This window comes from Mytilus edulis, chromosome 8, assembly GCF_963676685.1.
Source record: "Mytilus edulis chromosome 8, xbMytEdul2.2, whole genome shotgun sequence".
NCBI classification, from domain to species: Eukaryota; Metazoa; Mollusca; class Bivalvia; order Mytilida; family Mytilidae; genus Mytilus; species Mytilus edulis.
In genome coordinates this window covers 86305538-86328024 of record NC_092351.1, presented here as the reverse complement: position 1 = coordinate 86328024, position 22487 = coordinate 86305538, and the positions used below count along the sequence as shown (strand labels likewise).

The following is a 22487-nucleotide window of genomic DNA, read 5'->3' as shown; positions in this document are numbered from 1 at the left end:
TAAGTGTTTATTTTTCATATTCAATATTACCGTCGACTTTAGCCTTTCTTTAAAAGAACTGGAAAAACACCCTGGATATTCAAACTCATATGTCGGAATCTCACAGACAATAATCTGGAAATAAGCGAAACACGATATAGAAAACTAGCGACTGGGCAACAGACAATAATCTGGAAATAAGCGAAACACGATAAAGAAAACTAGCGACTGGGCAACAGACAATAATCTGGAAATAAGCGAAACACGATATAGAAAACTAACGACTGGGCAACAGACAATAATCTGGAAATAGGCGAAACACGATAAAGAAAACTAGCGACTGGGCAACAGACAATAATCTGGAAATAAGCGAAACACGATATAGAAAACTAACGACTGGGCAACAGACAATAATCTGGAAATAAGCGAAACACGATAAAGAAAACTAACGAATGGGCAACAGACAATAATCTGGAAATAAGCGAAACACGATATAGAAAACCAACGACTGGGCAACAGACATTAATCTGGAAATAAGCGAAACACGATATAGAAAACTAACGAATGGGCAACAGACAATAATCTGGAAATAAGCGAAACACGATATAGAAAACCAACGACTGGGCAACAGACAATAATCTGGAAATAAGCGAAACACGATATAGAAAACTAACGACTGGGCAACAGACAATAATCTGGAAATAAGCGAAACACGATATAGAAAACTAACGAATGGGCAACAGACAATAATCTGGAAATAAGCGAAACACGATATAGAAAACTAACGAATGGGCAACAGACAATAATCTGGAAATCAGCGAAACACGATATAGAAAACCAACGACTGGGCAACAGACAATAATCTGGAAATAAGCGAAACACGATATAGAAAACTAACGACTGGGCAGCAGACAATAATCTGGAAATAAGCGAAACACGATATAGAAAACTAACGACTGGGCAACAGACAATAATCTGGAAATAAGCGAAACACGATATAGAAAACTAACGAATGGGCAACAGACAATAATCTCGAAATAAGCGAAACACGATATAAAAAACCAACCACTGGGCAACAGACAATAATCTGGAAATAAGCGAAACACGATATAGAAAACTAACGAATGGGCAACAGACAATAATCTCGAAATAAGCGAAACACGATATAGAAAACTAACGACTGGGCAACAGACAATAATCTGGAAATAAGCGAAACACGATATAGAAAACTAACGAATGGGCAACAGACAATAATCTCGAAATAAGCGAAACACGATATAGAAAACTAACGAATGGGCAACAGACAATAATCTGGAAATAAGCGAAACACGATATAGAAAACCAACGACTGGGCAACAGACAATAATCTGGAAATAAGCGAAACACGATATAGAAAACTAACGAATGGGCAACAGACAATAATCTCGAAATAAGCGAAACACGATATAGAAAACCAACAACTGGGCAACAGACAATAATCTGGAAATAAGCGAAACACGATTTAGAAAACTAACGACTGGGCAACAGACAATAATCTGGAAATAAGCGAAACACGATATAGAAAACTAACGACTGGGCAACAGACAATAATCTGGAAATAAGCGAAACACGATATAGAAAACTAACGAATGGGCAACAGACAATAATCTCGAAATAAGCGAAACACGATATAGAAAACTTACGAATGGGCAACAGACAATAATCTGGAAATAAGCGAAACACGATATAGAAAACCAACGACTGGGCAACAGACAATAATCTGGAAATAAGCGAAACACGATATAGAAAACTAACGAATGGGCAACAGACAATAATCTGGAAATAAGCGAAACACGATATAGAAAACCAACGACTGGGCAACAGACAATAATCTGGAAATAAGCGAAACACGATATAGAAAAACCAACGACTGGGCAACAGACAATAATCTGGAAATAAGCGAAACACGATAAAGAAAACCTATTGACTGTGCAACAGACAATAATCTGGAAATAAGCGAAACACGATATAGAAAACTAACGAATGGGCAACAGACAATAATCTGGAAATAAGCGAAACACGATATAGAAAACTAACGAATGCGCAACAGACAATAATCTGGAAATAAGCGAAACACGATATAGAAAACCAACGACTGGGCAACAGACAATAATCTGGAAATAAGCGAAACACGATATAGAAAACTAACGACTGGGCAACAGACAATAATCTGGAAATAAATGAAACACGATATAGAAAACTAACGAATGGGCAACAGACAATAATCTGGAAATAAGCGAAACACGATATAGAAAACCAACGACTGGGCAACAGACAATAATCTGGAAATAAGCGAAACACGATATAGAAAACCAACGACTGGGCAACAGACAATAATCTGGAAATAAGCGAAACACGATATAGAAAACCAACGACTGGGCAACAGACAATAATCTGGAAATAAGCAAAACACGATATAGAAAACTAACGACTGGGCAACAGACAATAATCTGGAAATAAGCGAAACACGATATAGAAAACTAACGAATGGGCAACAGACAATAATCTGGAAATAAGCGAAACACGATATCGAAAACTAACGACTGGGCAACAGACAATAATCTGGAAATAAGCGAAACACGATATAGAAAACTAACGACTGGGCAACAGACAATAATCTGGAAATAAGCGAAACACGATATAGAAAACCAACAACTGGGCAACAGACAATAATCTGAAAATAAGCGAAACACGATATAGAAAACTAACGACTGGGCAACAGACAATAATCTGGAAATAAGCGAAACACGATATAGAAAACTAACGACTGGGCAACAGACAATAATCTGGAAATAAGCGAAACACGATATAGAAAACTAACGAATGGGCAACAGACAATAATCTGGAAATAAGCGAAACACGATATAGAAAACCAACGACTGGGCAACAGACAATAATCTGGAAATAAGCGAAACACGATATAGAAAACCAACGACTGGGCAACAGACAATAATCTGGAAATAAGCGAAACACGATATAGAAAACTAACGAATGGGCAACAGACAATAATCTGGAAATAAGCGAAACACGATATAGAAAACTAACGAATGGGCAACAAGAACACTAATAAAGAAAACTATTGGTTTGAACTGGTTTAATTCATATCGCTTAGCGTTTTGTTCAATTCTTTTATTTGGGTTTTTAGTGCCACCTATTTTTAAAAAGTCATTGGTTTTTGACATAAATGTTTCAACATAATGTTAATAAAAAAAGACCACGTTTATGGTTCATAAAATGACAACGGATATGTTCCCATCACCGTTATCACAATCCCGTCCGACTTTCCACCGAGCAATACCTACAGAGATAGACTTATTATCAGGTTTGAATTGGCACTCATTCTGCCACATATAGAATAGGATCTACTAAACTTCCCAGAGCACCTGAGATCACCAAATGTAATTAAGCGTGGTTCGTGTTTCTCAGTCTTTATTTTAACTTTGGACTTTTCCTTTTTGCATTGACATTTTCAGTTTACTTTTACTGATACGTTTGAATGTTACTTATTTTTTTTCTGTTTTACTAACGAAGTATACATTTGCCAATTGCTACTTATATTAAAACTTTACAAGATGCTCAACATACAACCATTATATTATAAATGCTATATATAGTCAACACATACATTACGAAACGTCAAACAATTAAAAGTACAACGCAACCGATGCAATATTTTTACTCAAAACAATAAACTAATCGAAAAAGTAGATCTGACCAACAACAAATAACTACAGCCACTGAATTGCGATCTCAAGACTTGCGACAAACATATAAATTTGATACAGAATATATCGTATTAAACATGAATGTGATAGTTCATGACATTAAATTGGTGTTGGTGTATAGTGCCTCTAAGCGGCTATGTTTTGACCGCCAGTATTATTGATGGAGGAAATCGGAGTGCCCGGAGAAAATCAATGACCTTCGATAAGAAAACAGAAAATGCTACACAATTACTATTGAAGTAAAGTGCACCCGGAGGAGCGGTGTTCGAACTCGAAACATCAGTGTTGACTGGCTATCGATTACAGACGTAGAACCACTTAAACTACTTGGCCACCGAAACACCTTGACATGGAACAGTTGTGTAATAATACAAACTGTTACAAATAGTTGGAAAGCAATAGACTCACCAGAAGGCCACAAAGCAAAACCACAACTGACAAAAAGACACAAATTATCGATTTTGGAGTATTCGGAGATTTGAAAAGCTAGTTCTTATACAATATAGCGATTAAACAAATGTTGGCTATAAAACGCGTTCTTTTTCTGTTTTATTGTCAATCCTGGTGAGAAAATAAAATTTGTAAATCATTGTTTACTTATATGATCCTTTATTGTGACATGGCGATGTCTTTCGGTTTTTGTGTCATTGGGTCGCTATCTTAATGACGTTTGTCCTATTTTTCTTCCGCACCAATGAAAACCAATCGCTATGAAAAAAGTGATGACAGTAGCGTTAAACATCTATCAGTTAATCAATCCATCAATAAATCCTACTTAACTGTGTACTGATCAGATGTGTATGTGCTCTCGTCTGTTTCTAAGATAAGGTTATATATACGTTAGTAAATTTATTGTACAGTTGGGTGCAGACCAAGCATTACATAAAGTAAACGCAAGTTAACGCGGCGTGCACATATTTCGTTAGTTAACTTTAAATTTCGCGTTTACTAGTAAACGCCCGTTTACTTCATTAACGTTAACGCGGTCAAAATGGAAATTTCTAATGTCTACTCGAGTAAACGCGCGTTTACTCTGTGTCCGTTTAGTCAGTAGTAAACGGGCGTTTACTTCAGATTTCACAAGTTTAATTTTACGTGCACGTAAAAGTAAACGGGCGTTTACTACAGATTTCTCAATTGTACTTTTACGTGCACTTGAAAGTAAACGCGCGTTTACTTTTCACGTTAACTAATTGTGTATCTTATAAAATAATCATCGTGTGCATTTGTACATTTATTTATGTTGTTAAAATGACTTAATATTTTAAGTATATGTGTTTTGAACCTTAACATTCAAAAACACTTTTTATTAGAAATATAAACATTTATCTAGCGGATATTTCTAGATCATTACGAATTGTTTCGTCAATAAATTCTAGATGTTTTTCCTGTAACATTTTCTGTCTAGTGTTTACTTTAAAGTCAGTAACAGATCCACTCTGACGGAAACGTCGTAGAAATGCACTTATCCCCTGTCTAGAAGCTTGAACATTATCTGATCGTATCAACTCATCTCTAACTTCAGTATGTTTTTGCCAGATCTTCTTATACTTAATATCCTCTCACGAATGGTTTTACAGCTCCAGGACGAATTTCCATTTTGTTCTTATATGCAATGATTAATTTTCAATAAATTGATTAAAGAGGTGTCATTTCATTAAATGCAATCGTCAATATGTTGATCGAAAATGGACAGATGGATATTTTGATGTACCTTATCATGTGATATATTAGGTCAGTGTAGCCAGGATACGAGGTCAATCTGCGTTAACGCGCGTTTACTTTTTTTTTTACAAAAATAGAAGACACGCCTTTTTCGCGTTAACGCGAAGTAAACGCGAAAGTAAACGCCCGTTTACTCTTTATAAAATTAGAAGACACGCGGTTTTCGCGTTAACGCGGAGGTAAACGCGAAAGTAAACGCCCGTTTACTATTTATGTCTACTAAAATTTCGGAGTTAACGCAGAGTTAACGCGGCGTTTACATGAAGTGCACGCGAGTAAACGCCGCGTTAACTTTTTAGGCCCGTTTACATGTAATGCTTGGTCTGTACCCAACTGTAGGCTTTGACGATGGTACTACTGAAAAGCAAAGCAAGTATTTAATTACAAATGGAACGTTTGCTAAAAATAGTATTGCTAACATACACAACTGAGAATAGTCTTTGGAGAAGAGGTCAAGCATCCGAAGAGAAACCATTCATGATGGTATACATGAACTTGTTTTGACTAGTGAGGCAAAATTATGAAAGCTATACACTCAAAAAACGCCGTTTAAAATAAACAAAAAGTTTCTGTCAAGGTGAACAGTCGACCTCCAGATGTGGAGATTAGACCGTACAAACTCTATGGCAGGCTTTAATCGACATAAGTACAATGAAGTCGTAGAACAAGTGAAATGAGATATCCAGTGTAACATGTGTAAACTCAAAAAGCAAAACTCCGATAACAGAAGACAAAGTCATTGTCAAAAATAATAAAATAAGCAGAACGTCTAAAGCTAGATATGAATACGGTTATGATTACAGTTTTACGTATTGTTTAAACCACGAACATGCAGCATAGGTTTAACTTTTTGGTTTTGTACATTTAAAATTATGTTCTCTAAAGAGTTAAAAAGGAATATTATCATTTTACGAATGTTTAAGGTACACCTTTGAATCTCAACTCGTGTACCTGTACTTGTCCTACTCCTAAGTCCAGTACAGTCACTATGGACAACGTTCAGGATACCACAGCCGAGATAAAGAAAAACCTATTAATAGCAAAGGAAAACTTGTCTGCAACAAAAAGAAAACTGACAAGCGCAGAGGATCCACGTCCATCATCGAAAGCTATTGGATCATTTGGAATTTTGCTGTTAGCGACAGTTGTTTCTGTATTGATGTTGACTGACATTCAGACCATTTATGTTTTCTTGATAAAAAAGATAAAAGAATAAACAGAATTTTACTCGTTAAAAATATAAGTATGTAGTAAGATAAACTGGTTCCGGTGGTTTATATACAATATGTATGATGATATGTACATTTTATTTTTCTTACAAATGCTGCATATATATATAATCAAAATTTATCAAATCCCCTAGTGTTCATCATCATTGCAGATATTGTGAATTCAGGCGACATTAGTTTACTAATGTTGATATATCGTAAATCTTGACAACAAGCAAGGTCAGGAACCAGGTTCATTGTTTGTTGATTGTTGGTGTGGTTCATAGGTATTTCTTGTTATTTTAAATATTGATTAGACCGTTGGTTTTCCTGTTTGAACATGATTAATTGTTTTAAATTAGTCATTTTGGGGATCTTTTATAATATGTTCTTCGGTGCGAGTTATTCCGCTGTCAAGTCCGTACTTTGCCCTATAGTTGCTTTATGATTGTACAATGTGACTTTCAATGATAATTGTCCCATTACCACTCATACCAAATAAACTTAGTGGTTTAGGGAATATATTTATTCTTTCAAAGAATCTCAAATCAGATGAACTACTTCAGGATATCTAGTCGCTAGTGGTGTTATAAGCGCTTTGTTCCCGTGCTGTGTCATCCTCAAAAGCATTTTTGTGGAGAACTTATGATGTTTTTGCATCATTTAGGATAAGGAAACCATTTTTCGCCACGACATCCAAACTGAAATTGACAGACTAATTGTATCAGCAGTTGCACGTAATACGGCGAAGTTTTACCAACAAGCTTCACAATCATTTGCTTAATCTTCTCTTGCAATATGTATCCCATTTTATTTTAGAACCCTTTAGTCACCATACTCAAATTGATTTTCCCTGTCGTTTTTTCAAATTGCTCACGGTGTATGAAGGTAGTTATTGTTTCCTAATGTTCATAATAAAATACTGATTAGCGACATATGTTCTTCTAATTACAATCTTTCTATTTTCCTTTCTGTTACATACACAATATCACTTTGTAGATTAGATCTCTCGTTGAACAGGAGATTAAAATGACTATTTATGTCCGAAACAACATCAAATTAGTTGTATCATAACCGACAGATTTACTATACCATAAAAAGAAATTTGTGTAAACTCTCTAACATAACAAAAATATGAAGAACATTCAACATTTATTTAGCAAAAAAATTCAGTCTTATCTAAACAACTTGTTTTACGTGAATTAGTAAATAAATAAATATCGTACATAATGTACATCAAAGTTGTATGACAAACGTGACGTGTGCCACATATGTGGAGTAGTATCTGCGTTTCTTTCGACGCACTTGAATTTACCTCCAATAATTGATAGAGTTCGTGTTGCTCGGTCTTTAGTTTTTATGTTGTTTTCCGCGACCTGTTGTTTGTCTTTTGATCTGAATGTTCCTTTAGTATCTTTCGCCTCTCTTGTATGTTTTCCATGCATGAATACTACAATGCTCTGTTTTCTTGACTTCTAGTACAATATTTGGGTTAAGTCACTCATCTAAGAAATTTGAGGCAACAGTAACTTTAATTGCCATAAATCCATTATAAAACAATATTTGGTAAAGATCAAAAACATATGAAATTAAATCTGATAAACTGTCAGTCAATTTGGTGCAGGAAAATTGGTACCGTTAATTTTATTACTACCACTGGGTAAATGCTTCTGCTGGTGGACTGTTAGTCCCTGCGGGTATCACCAGCCCAGTAGCCGGTACTTCGGTACTGGCATGAAAATACGGATTTGTTTGTGTTATTAAAATGTGTTGTTACAAAATGTTAAAAATTATTATAAATTAAGGAATGTATCTCCCTTATGTAAAGCTCTAATTCCTTTCACGGATTTGGCTATACTTTTTGGACCTTTTGGATTATAGCTCTTCATCTTTTATATAAGCTTTTGATTTTAAATATTGTGGCAACGAGCATCACTGAAGAGACATGTTTTGTCGAAATGCGCATCTGGTGCAGGAAAATTGGTACCGTTAAAGTTATTATTGTCGCGGATACATTATTTCGCATTTAGACCATTCAATCTTACTTCACGTCTATTTAATTTCACGATTTTCACAGTACTCGATGTAATTAAATACGAAAGACCCAAGTTTTACATATTTTCTACGGTTAATATTCGCGTTTATTTCTACTTCCTAAAATTGCGTAATTAAATGCAAAAACGGATTCCTTTATCTCTTTCGTCTCGTTGCTGTTTCGAAATAATTGCTGATAATGTCAACACAAGATATCAGTTACAAACTAGAGGCTCTAAAGAGCCTGTGTCGCTCACCTTGGTCTTTTTGCATATTAAACCAAGGACACATGACAAAATTATGTTTTGGTGTTGGTGATGTGTTTGTAGATCTTACTTCACTGGACATTCTTGCTGCTTACAGTTATCTCTATATATAATGAATTTGGCCCAGAAGTGACAGTTCTTCAACGTGAAAGTCATTTCTGAATAACAAATCTTTCATCACTTAAGTAACGAGTTGCCTCCCGTTCGTGAGAGGTGTGCTAGACTTCAATTGACTAGGATTATCAGTTTTCCTTTCGAAGGTCGGTGGGTTGCTCCAAGTACTCCATCTTCCGCCATCAATGCAAACTTACCATCACGGAATAGCCAATATTGCTGAAAGTAGCGTTAATCACCAAACAATCAATTAGAAGTGATTGCATATAAAACTAGTTAACATTTCTTATACTGGTAGCAGATTTAAGGTGATATTAATTCATATTTGGAGCGCTGTGATAATTTATAATAGTATCATTAACTCATCATAGATACCAGGATTGAATTTTTGTATTTGCACCAGACGCAAAATTACAAAGAGTTTAAAAAAAAGGCAAAATTTGGATTTGACATATTCCTTACGGGGTGTAGGGTACTGCCTTTGATAAATGCAAGACGTTTTTAATCAGGTGACAGAGAAACTAAAATGAATAAAATTTGGTACCTCAATATTGTTAGAAGTACGTGAGGCAATGGTTAACGTAGGTCATTTACGTAGCTAGGTCAGAAGTCTAATTTCTTGAAAATGTGGCAACCAAGGGATGCATTTACTGAAATGATTGCAAATTATTTGCATTATAGGACAAAATTGTTAATGAATTAAATATTTGATTGCAGACATAATGGATAATCTACAGAATTTTTAATATTTGACAAGGAGCAACAGTGAACTAAGGTAAACGTGTGTGAAGAGTTATCAAAGGTACCAGGATTGTAGTTTAGTACGACAGACGCGCGTTTCGTCTACATAAGACTCATCAGTGACGCTCATATCAAAATATTTATAAATCCAAACAAGTACAAAGTTGAGGAGCAATAAGGATCCAAAATTCCAAAAGGTTGTGCCAAAGACGGCTAAGGTAATCTATTCCTGGGATAAGAAAATACATAGTTTTTTAGCAAAAATTCAAAGTTTTGTAAACAGAAAATTTATAAAATTGACTACATTATTGATATTCATGTCAACACCGAAGTGTTGACTACTGGGCTGGTGATACCATCAGGAACGAAACGTCCACCAGCAGTAGAATCGACCCAGTGATGTAAATAGTTAATTCAAAGGTACCAGGATTATAATTAAGTACGCCGGACGCGCGTTTCGTCTACATAAGACTTATCAGTGACGCTCACATATAGAAATAATGGGTAGGAACGCCTGGGTAAATGGGTTATTAACACCCAGAGGCTCTGGGATTTGTAAGGACGTGCATTAGCCAATCAAAATCCTAGAAACATACTTAGCCGGTGATTAGGATCGTTATTCTTCGGTGAATAACTTCAGTGTTCATATTTACTATATGAATTTTAAACGCAAGTAATAACAAAATCATGACTATCATTATAAAAGGCTTCTGAATATTTATAAACGTGATGTAAAAGGACGAATATAACGTATACTATTACATGTATTAACAGTGTTCATTTGAAGATTAGCATACCAATATTTGACAGTAAATATAAAACAGATTAAAAGAGTACTAAAAGTCTGCCTAACTGTTTGTCCTGCTTTTCATTTATGTTATTATGAAACGAGTTAAACTTTAAAAAAAAGTGTTAGTATTGTTGCTTAGGGATGAATAAGTACTTCTGATTTCCCGTTACATAACACAGTTATCAAAACAAACATAAAATTTCCAGTTATCATATAATTAATATAATATTTACAATGTTTTTGATTTTAATAATATGTGTATCATATACTCATTCGTCTATTCATACAAAAAAGCCAATATCAACGAAATAAATCCAGCTAAAGCAAGAAAAATATATTTCCTATTTAAAGCACAGTTGTGTAGCAATGGCAGTAATACAATAAAATGTTGTTTCTTTAATGTAAAGGTGAAGGCATTTTCACCTCCATTTGTACAATGAAATGGGTCTGCGTTGTGTTTTAATAGAACTTTCACTACTTCTATTTGACCTTGTTCACAGGCTGTGTGCAGTGGACTGAATCCCTGTACTGTATAAATATTAAGGTCGGCCCCATTCCTAAGTAAATACTCGGCGATATTATTCCGTCCCTTTGATGATGCAAAGTATAATGCAGTGATACCTGTGTTCGATTGGTGATTCACATTTGCTCCATTCTGGATTAGAGCTTGAACAACATTTAAATGACCAAGTTCTGACGCAGCATGTAAAGGACTAAAATCTTGGACAGTGCACAAATTGACATCAGCATTGTGTCGAAGTAATTTGTTGACGACTTCGATATTCGGTGTACGAACGGCAAAGTACAATGCAGTAAATCCACCTTCAGTCTGCTGATTGACATCTGCACCATTTGCTAGAAGAACAGAAATAACATCTTCGTGTCCATGGTCAGCTGCACCATGAAGAGGACTGCATCCTGTCACAGTGGATTTGTTTATGATAGCACCAAGTTGAATAAGTCGACTGACGGTTTCGTTTCTACCGTTTGCCGATGCATAATAAAGTGGAGTAGATCCGGAACTTGATTGAAAGTTTATCTCGCTGCCGTTTTCCAGAAGAGTATTTACAATACTTAAATGACCCCTTTCAGAAGCTGTATGAAGAGCAGTATTTCCATTTACACAGCGTCTTTTAACGTCTGCTTTGTTTTGCAACAGATATTCAACTATTTCTGTGTGACCGTTTTGTGAAGCCGTATATAAAGGCGATACACACTGTGCGGTTGACGTGTTGATATTAGCTTCGTGTTTTAACAAATCTTCAACGATGCGTTTGTGGCCATTACTACAAGCTAGATGAAGTGGTGATGTTCTATTTGTACATGCGGACAGTATATTAGGGTTCGCTTCATTTTCTAGTAGAATTCCAACAATAGCAATGTGACCCTTTTCTGATGCAGTGTGAAGAGCGGTAAATGATTTAGACGTTCGTCCATTTACATTAGCACCAAACTGTATAAGCAGCTTAACGGTTTCAAAATGTCCATTAGCTGAGGAAAAATAAAGTGGTGAAACATTGCCATTGTTTGAACTTTCATTCGCTGCAGCTCCATTATTCAAAAGCAAATTAACAATATCAACATGACCAAATTCTGAAGCAGTATGTAGAGCTTTAAATTCCTCTAGTGTGGCTTTGTTTACATCGGCGCCACTTTGAATAAGAAGTTTTGCTATTTCAAAATTACCACTACGGGAGGCTGCATACAAAGGACTTATGCAGTGTTCATCACAAAGATTGACATCAGCGGAGTATTTAAGAAGTCTTGAAACAATATCAATATTTCCTGTGTTACAGGCAAATCCGAGCGGGGTTATTTTACTTGCATCGGATGACATAACATTGGGTTCGGCCCCGTTTTCAAGAAGCATTTGGACAACATCTCCATGATTAAGTTCAGATGCAGTGTGAAGTGCTGTAAATCCATTTGCAGAGAAATGATTGGGATTTGCACCGTTCTGTAATAGAGATTCCACTTCACTAATGTTGCCATGCATTGATTCTTCAAAGAGATCTGTATTCATTTTAGAGATATTTTCTGTAGAAAAAAGTTAATAAACTTATTAGTTATTTATTTATCAATTTTTGACAAGATAATTGTTTCTTTATATAGACTTGCATGATAGAAGCTTGTTGCAATATAAAATGAAAACCAGAGATATTCAATGTTTTGGTTTCGTTCATTGAATTAATTTTACATGGTTGCTACTAGAGTCACACAGCCTCCTATAAACCATCTAACTAGTTTTAATTAATGATATTCCAAGATTTGGTATTGTTGAGTCTTTCAATGATTTAGTCTTTAGACACCTTAGAATTATTGGCTTCCTTTTTTAAAGAACTTAGGAAAGAGGTCGCATTGTAACATGGCTATTGGATATCGTACTACATGTATCTTAAATTTATCCTTTATGATTTGTCATTGCTTTGGTGGTGTTTTTTTTATACTATTTTGTTTTAATGTGGTGTTTATTGTTTGTTTCAACTTGTATTTCCATAAACACTGTCAATGATTAAGGACAATAAAATTGAATTAAAACGTGTAAAGTTCGTCTGAAATTTTCAACTCAATTATATTCTTATTACGTTGCAGGAATATCTCGATTTTCCCATTTCATATTAGTATGAATTTGCTTTTTATCAGTATAGAAAAAGTAGGGTGGTCTGGTAGGGACTCTGATTATTAATGTAAGAACTAAGGATTTGGTGTGTAAGTCTGTGTTAATAAAAGTTACGACAGTAGTCCCTTTTTTCTTCCTGTTTATCCTTTAAGTGTACTTAAATAATAAAAGATCTATACGACAGTAGTCCCTTTTTTCTTTCTGTTTATCCTGTTAGTGTACTTTAATAACTATGTGGAACCTGAATAATCGCAAGATAATGACAACTGCAGAAATGTAGAATATTTATGAATTTTCTGTCTGTTGTTCTATTGACTGTTTTTGTTCCGTAATAATGCAAAGATATGTTTAAATCTATTCATAGAATGAAGTCATTACATTGAAATGGGTGACATGTTTGGCAGTACGGTGACCAATAATTTCTTACATCTACGTCTTTGAAATAGCTGTGTCATTGGCAATCAAGCAAAATCTCTTTTTTATATCATAGTTATGTGTTGAATGTTCTTTAAGTGAATATTAATTGTCGTATAATGTTCACAGTAAACAGCAGGTTGACCTCTGGTTGTCTTTTGTGTATCGTTGTTTTATCGACGTATTGTCCACAACTCTTATTCATGATATCAAATTGATATGACACCCACATGTTAGGTTTGTATACATAACACGAAGCCACATCTATTTCATCTGGTTATATCTTACCTTAAATAGTATGTCATGTCAAGGGAGAAAGAGTTATCCAGGTAGGATTATCTAAACAGAGTTATTTAAAAATATGACGTATTCAATTCAAAATCAATAAAGATAAAGTTATAAATAGCCTTCGTCCTATTTACTATATTTAGACCTATTTAAAATCCGGACTTGTTATAAAAAACGCCATTTATTTCTTTAAATATTATGCATGTAATGGCTTATTAAATATATTGATGTTTAAGATTTTAAAGACGTTTTGTAAACTTTTAAAGTAAATAAAAAACTGAATAGGAATATGACAGTTGTTAATTATTTGTTTGATGGGTTTAAGCTTTTTATTTTGCCATTTGAAGACGGACGTTCTTTTTAGAATTTTACTCGGAGTTCAGAATTTTGTGATTTTAATTATTTCTTAATATTTTTTATTTCCGTAATCAGTAAATGTTTAGGACATTAAAGGTTAACAAAAATAAACTGTTGACACAGATAATATGTATCGCCTGTATGTCATTTCGATTGTTTGATTGATTGTTGGTTATTTAACGTACAATGGCATCAATTTCATGAACGTCCAGGACTATATGGATTTGCTATATTATGTGGTTATTTTTGGTCATATAGTTTCAGTTCCTATAAATCCTTGGCTCTCAAATGTTAGGCATTGAGCGTTCCTGAACAAGGTAAATCCAGAAAAGCATGTCGGACGCATGCAATTTATAACGTGTTGTTTTAATTTTTTTATAACAGGCAAATGCTGAAATTAAAATAATACTTTTAAATGTTAACTATGCGACATTGCAGTCAATAAACCATGACTGAAAGGTTGGGATCAAATAAGCGCCACAAAAACTAATATAATTAACAAATGCTTATACAACTGAATACTAGCAAATATCATATATAAGTGGTTCCTTTTGAACTGATCTATACTTACAAACTTTAACATTGGAACGATAAAATGTATTTTAAAGTCAATACATTTTTTTAAAACCATAACCGAGAGTACAGGGCCAAATACGGACTTCATACAGGAGCTTCTTACGAAAAATGTCAAACGCTGGAAATATCCAAACTATACAGATGATGTCTTCTCATTAAATAATTCAAAATTTGGTGACTATGTTTAACGCATATATCCTTCGACCTGTATCAAAAGATACAGCAGGTAAAAAAAGTCAGACTCATATCTTGACTTTCATCTTCAAATTACCCGTCAATGTTTTATTGAGAATAAAATAGGGCTGGCAACGAGTACTCGAGTACTCGGGTACTCGCTCGGAAGACCGAGTACTCGAGTACAGTTTTAGTACTCGGATACTCGTTTGCCTGTTATACATTTTGAGATATTTTCTCTTCACATTTCCACTTACTTTAGTTCCGTTGAAATATCCCCTTCGTAATACTAAATAAGATCAATTAAGATTATAAATATGTTTATTCTGAGGCTACTATTTGTTATAGAGTACATGTACCAGCAACGTCCTTTCCTTCCGAGGGAATGCTTTCATGTGCACTACTTGTAACAAAAATTAGAAAGTCAAACAGTCTTTCGTCTGAAATTGTTGACCATATCATATTTCTAAACAAGAACAAAATCAAAGTGATCGGCGGTGAACCCTACGCAACAGATTAGGGACATTTTTAACGGTGTTTGTATACGGATCAACACTTTCATGGATTAATAATTAATTCGTCACAAGCCATAAATCTCACCTTTGTTTGTTAATCAAGACTTCTATGTAAACGTGATTGGTATAAGATGTACATTTAAATTAATTTAACTACTCTGTATTTTAAACTTAACTATAATAACTAAAAGTCGAAAATAAACTGATAATGGCTAAAAAAAAAAGAAAATCAGACAAACGATGGTGCAAAAAGGGAAGACTAGCAACACAAAAAAGCACAAGTAATTTGAAGTCCAATATTATTGTTGCCAAATTAATGGTCAAGTCCTATCATAAAAGATACCAACTCCTCATGAACAGATGATACATATATTGGCTACTTTGTCAGACTTTATATGCAAATCTTTTTTGTTTTTTTTATTGTAATTTCGTTCATGAACACGTACACAAACAATAATTGCTATTATGATAGGTGGTTATTTGTAGAAACGGCAGTCGGTAATTCATTGTTTAATTGACCCAAAAACAGAGGAGCAATGTTTGTAGCATGTTAGTTTTATATGTAACAAAAACACTGCATCCCACCTTAAATCTAAACTTTTCAATAGACGTTTAAGATTCATCCGAGTACTCGCGAGTACTCGAGTATCTTGACCAAGTATCCGAGTATCAAATTTCAGATCTTTTGACATCCCTAGAATAAAACTATCCAACAAAATAGACCATTTCAGCTTCCCAATTGTGACCTTTCCTGTACTATGTAGCAACGTTCCAGTAGCACCTGCATTTGGAGTAAATAAAACAACAGTAGTATACCGCTGTTCGAAACTCATAAATCAATTGAGAAAAAAAATCTGGGTTACAAACTTAAACTGAGGGAAACGAATCAAAGAGGAAAACAACGACACAACAGAAACACAAAGTTAAAATGAAACACACACAGAAACGAACTATAATATTACAATGGCCATTTTCCTGACTTGGTCATGTTGGTACAGGACATTTTAAGAACAAAATGGTTGGTTGAACCTGGTTTTGTGGCAATGTTAAATATGACATTAAAATGACAACATTACAATACAAATAATTGGGAGTACATATAGGACAGAGAAACAAACGAATAATAGCTAACAAAAGGTACAAGGTTTATGGTTTAATACGCCAGACATGCGTTTGGTCCACACAAGACCAACCAGTTACGCTCAGATGAAAAAAAGTTTGAAAGCCAAAACTAGTACAAAGTTGAAGAGCACTGACGACCAGAAGTTTCAAAAAATTGTGCCCATGTGTAAATCTCTCTCAACTGATGCGACACTCCAGAGTTATAATTGTCACGTATTGGGTCAGACACTTTCGTTTCATATTGAAACAGACCTTGTGGTGATGATTTATTATATAAGTGGATTATTACAAGAATACATGATGAATGAAGAATCATGTGTAAAAACAAAAATTACATTATGCAGTGTAAAAATTGTTTTACTGACAATAGTTTAGTCCTTCTATTGGTTGATTATCAGTTCCCATAATACAATTGAACCTGTCCAATAATTTCCAGTTTTATATTGACAAGATTGAATAGTGTGTGTCTAATAATTTCAGATCTTTCAAATTGATTATTTGTATTGAATCTGAAGTAAACAATCTCTAGGTTCAGACTGACATTAGACGCTCATACATGTTTCATCTATGCCCTTTAGAATTTTAGTTCCTGGTTTCATATTTGGATTTTCAAAACTCTTAGTCTCAACCATAATTTTTTAATATGTTGCACATTTGTGAATATAAACAAATTGAAACATGCCCTTTAGAATTTTAGTTCCTGGTTTCATATTTGGATTTTCAAAACTCTTAGTCTCAACCATAATTTTTTAATATGTTGCACATTTGTGAATATAAACAAATTGAAACATGCCCTTTAGAATTTTAGTTCCTGGTTTCATATTTGGATTTTCAAAACTCTTAGTCTCAACCATAATTTTTTAATATGTTGCACATTTGTGAAAATAAACAAATTGAAACATGCCCTTTAGAATTTTAGTTCCTGGTTTCATATTTGGATTTTCAAAACTCTTAGTCTCAACCATAATATTTTAATATGTTGCACATTTGTGAATATAAACAAATTGAAACATGCCCTTTAGAATTTTAGTTCCTGGTTTCATATTTGGATTTTCAAAACTCTTAATCTCAACTATAATTGTTTAATATGTTGCACATTTGTGAATATAAACAAATTGAAACACAACTATACAGATCACATTTTATTTGAGATTTGACAATGAACTTATATTAGACAACAATATGATCTGGGAGGGTCCCTTTCATAACATTTCATAATTAAACTTGCAAACATAGGTCTAACAGTATCATACTGAAAGGCTATTAAATCTATTGTAACTGCTCATCCAAGTATAATTAGCTTGATAGAAGATAGCATTACTATAGTATTGACATTCTAGTTTTTTTTCAGTGTTAAAAGTTTGATACAGCTTATTCTCAAATTTAAAGGAAGTGGATCACTGAAAAAAAATAATTGAAAAGTTAATACTCTGATGGATTTTAGGGATATTTTCCTTTAGGACATAAAATTTCATATTTTTTTTTGCTGTTATCCTTTAGGACATAGTATTTCTGAAAAGTACAAAAAGTAAAAAAGTTCCAAAAACAAATATTTGTTTTCCAGTTTTACCGTCCATAGTTAATACAGCTATTGAAGATCGTAATACTTGGGTGAGCAGTATATCTATTTTTTCATGCAAATTTAAATGCAGTAACACAGAATCAATATAAAGATAAACATATTCCTCTTTAAATCTAATTCAGATTAGAACAGGCCAAAATTCTCCTTATAAATCCTTGTTCTTATCTGCTGTAGACTTCAAATGGAATAAATTATCTTAAATCAATTAGAAAATATATTCAAAGGTGTTCCCATGGAAACACCTACCATGATGAACACAATGAAATATCATTCCTGAATAAAATTTACATCAACAATTCATTCATACAACTTAAAATGCACCACAATTTTGTAATAAATAAAATTCATTTACACCAAGAAGTTTTCTTTTAAGAAGTATCCTATTTAAAGATTAAAAAGTTGTTAACGATGAAATTTCAAGTTGTTAGACAGTTCATGGTAAAGGAAGCATAAAAACAAAGATTCCCAATCATTAAACAACAAGATTTCATATTATTGAACAACAAACTATAACTGTTAGTATGAAATATGCAACCAAGACTTATTTTGAATATTTAGCAGTCAGGTACAGTATATTCAAAGGAGTAAACATGTTGTTATAAAGGTTCTAAAATTAAATGTTAAAACAGTTCTTAATGTAGCCAGCCAAGTCAAGTAACAGCTTGTAAATAGACTTTGTCATATTAGAAGTATGTGTATATGCATGATATACTTGTGAATTACAGTATAAAATTTTCAATTAAGACACACATATATTTAATTGTATCAAATGCAAAAGTTATGACTGCATTTCTTATCCTTTCCACATATTTTCAAACTAGTTGAAAGTAATAAATGCTATTCTAAATAAAGAAATAGGACTCCATTTAATAAAAAAAATATAATAATAATAGGCTATAAATAATTTAGATTTTTGTTATCAACTTTATAGTCATTACATGTTTTGTAAAACCCAGACCTTTTTTTAATAAGCTAAATATTTTTTTTAACTTTACACTCGAGTTCATTTTTTTCTTTCATTTTACTACATATTGAATTAAAGGTGGTACCTAACAGTACAGGGAGATAACTCTGTAAAATCAGCTAAATGTTTTAATTACATTGTCGTTGTTAAGGGAATATTAAGCTTCTCAATGATCAAAATCAGTGTTTGTCAAACTGCTATATAACCAGTGTAACTGTTCTAATAAATTGGTTGGTTCAATTTTTTAGAAATTTTTATATTTTTGTCAAAGGGTCAAAGTAAATATTTTGTTAAAATTTTATGAAATTAAACGAGCCAAATTAATTTAAGTCAAGGTGTTGGGTACCACCTTAAAATCAATCAGATAGAAGATATAATTTCGCTTTAACGTTCTTATGAACAATAAACCTCCAACTCTTTCTCTCACAACTCAATTCATATAAAACAAAAAAGTCTTATCACAAACTAAATTAAATATCACACATCTTAAACTTTCATACCTTAAAACTCCACCTTTTCGCTTTCTTTATTCTCATGAATAATCATTCAATTTTACCTCATAATTTACATACATAAACTGAAGCCATGCTTCATACTGAATTATATATTTGAACACTACATAGACAATTACTTTTTTTTTTATTAATACACAAATGTAAGGGTCTAAGGGGTACCTTACATTTAGGTTAATAACAAGTGCTTCACGTTTTTATTTCTAGTAAAATTACTAGAATTTATAGTTTTAAATGTAAGTAATAATACGTCACTATATACATTAGCCTGTGTAATTAATTAACGTAACATTTTTTATAAGATTTTGTACTTTAAGATCCATTATTTGTAAAAATGTCACAATTGAAGTAGAAGTCAACTTAAAAATTCATGTCGCATGTGTCTAATCCCATACAATGGAAAAAGTATGAAAATCAAATAGGTCTTCCTTTAATTCATATAAATGTTAATAAATCCATAAACTGGTTAATATATAAGGTGGTAAATGCAACACCTTCCTGAGAAAATTAAGTATGATCTACATGCCATTTTCACAGTGAAATTTCAATTTGTGCCGCTGAACACGATAAGAAACTTTCCCTAATTAAAGTCCTAATAAGACTAAATTTGAAAATGATTAAATCTGTATATTTGATTTTTCATGAGAGACATATTTTGAAAGTAATTTATCTATATCAGACAGATTATTCTAGATATCTACTGACGCCCCAGTGCAATGTCAAGTAAGTTTTGGACCTCCTTTCAGTTTTTGACACCAATTGTATCTTTACGATAGAACTCCATAAGCTTAATAACAAATTGATTTTAACCACTATTTATCTTAAATAAAGTTCAAAAGAATAAAAATCGGCTCATAAAATTATTGATCTGAAAACACAGACCTAGTTTTTACTAGGTAAAGTATATATCAAGATTGGTGTAGAAACAATTGGTTTTACCAACATATCTTAACTAATAGTACTGGGTGTGCACAACACAAATCCTGGTGGATTCTCAATTCTGACCATATTAAAAGAGCAAAAATGAAGAAAAAAAGGAAATGTTTAATGGTTACGAGACTTTAAGTCCTACTTTACATAAATAAGCATGTGACCTTCCAGCTGACATGCTTTTTATGAAAACACATTTAAAATTATGAACAAAGAAAGATAACTCCAATTCAAAATATTGCTAGGAGGTCTTCCTCTTTGATTAAAGTTCAGAATTTTATGAGATATCACCATAAGACATGTTTAAAATGAAGCTGTGGCAAAGTTGTACAAACTAATTTTTTTCGGTCGTTAAAAAAAATGCCTTGAACCAGTAAGAAAATACTAAGTCAAAAAGTAAATGTGTGAATTGACTCACAGCATATTTTTATAGTTCCACCCACATTGCATAAAACTTTAAATTATGTTGTTTATTTCTTCATTATTCTGGATCTGCATTATCATAATCTAAAAATTGTATTCATTTCCCCACTGTGTAATAAATTGTTCAGCATGTCTACAGCTTGACCATTATAGAATTTCAAACAACTAAATTACCAACTCTATATCATTCATATCTCAGGTTGTAATAAGCATATATAAACAAGAGAGAATACTTTTTTAGGTGGTAGACCTAGGTTAAGGGAAATAACTCTTAAAATCATCAGTACGTTTGTGTCAACCATTTTCAAAAACATATTCTAAGCTTCTAGGTTACATAAATTATTTTCAATCTGTTTCAGGTAAATGCTTAAAATACATTGGTGAACTTGACTTATACAAACGCTTGACTGATTTAAAGAGTTATCTCCCTTAACCTAGGTCTACCTCCTTAAACCACATTAGGTGTAACAAAATAACACAAAACAATGTCATTACAAATCTACATGTAACATAAATTACTTTAATGATTTTAACACTTTTGTTAATATAACAACAGAAAGTTATGATATTTATAAATGAGGAATAAATACACCCAGTTTAAATGAAAATTTAAATATGCAAAATATATTTTTGCAACAGTTTAAGCCTCTCTAATGAAATAAACAACCATTAACATCTGTATTTCAATATTTTGACATTCCTATAAGCTTGTACAAAAATAAAAATGAAATGTTGTTAAGCATGACATGAATGCTTGCTGAATTGGATAGTTGCTGTTTTAAGGGCAGGTGTCATATTTTCAAATTTTTTACAAGTTATAATTTTACGTGTGATGTATCCCAATATTTCTCATCTTATCTGATTCCCTTTTATTTTTCTGTTACAAAGCACTGTTTACTAAGTAATGTTTACCTTAATTTCTACTGAATGAAGACCAGATATCATTTCTATATGTTATCTGAATCTGATTTTTGATCACACAAAAAGAGAACTTGAGTAAGAAATGAACCCATTCCTCCACTATCTTAGTACTACAAGATTTCTTCAACCTCAGTCATGATGATTGGACATTATATACAAAATAATTGTCTAACCTTAAAGCTATTGATGTTTGAAAAAGTATACTGGTAACAAAAAAACAAAAAAATTCAAGGTAAGTCCATAAAATATGACAAAATTGAATGTTGATTTTAAATCCGTATTCAGCGTCAGTCATGTGATTTTACATTAACCACTTAAAATTGACGACCTAGAGTTCTGTTTTTTTCAAGATTATGTCATTTATACAAGCATCTTTAAGACCATAGACATTACAGCTTTTTTTTAATAAAGAGTTCAGTGAAACAGATGAAAACTAATACAGAAAAAGATGTTTTTTTCTTTAAATTT

At 32.9% G+C, this 22487-nt stretch overlaps 1 protein-coding gene across 1 annotated transcript; it reads right to left on the bottom strand.

Moving 5' to 3' along the window:
• Positions 1–10815: 10815 nt before the first annotated feature.
• LOC139486517 (putative ankyrin repeat protein RF_0381) lies at positions 10816–14014 on the bottom strand. The gene is made up of 2 exons (XM_071271426.1): positions 13944–14014; positions 10816–12658 (listed from the first exon to the last, which is right to left on the bottom strand). Exon 2 carries the CDS (start codon positions 12642–12644, stop codon positions 10899–10901), a length of 1746 nt encoding a protein of 581 aa, XP_071127527.1. The 5' UTR covers positions 12645–12658; positions 13944–14014; the 3' UTR covers positions 10816–10898.
• Positions 14015–22487: the final 8473 nt, after the last annotated feature.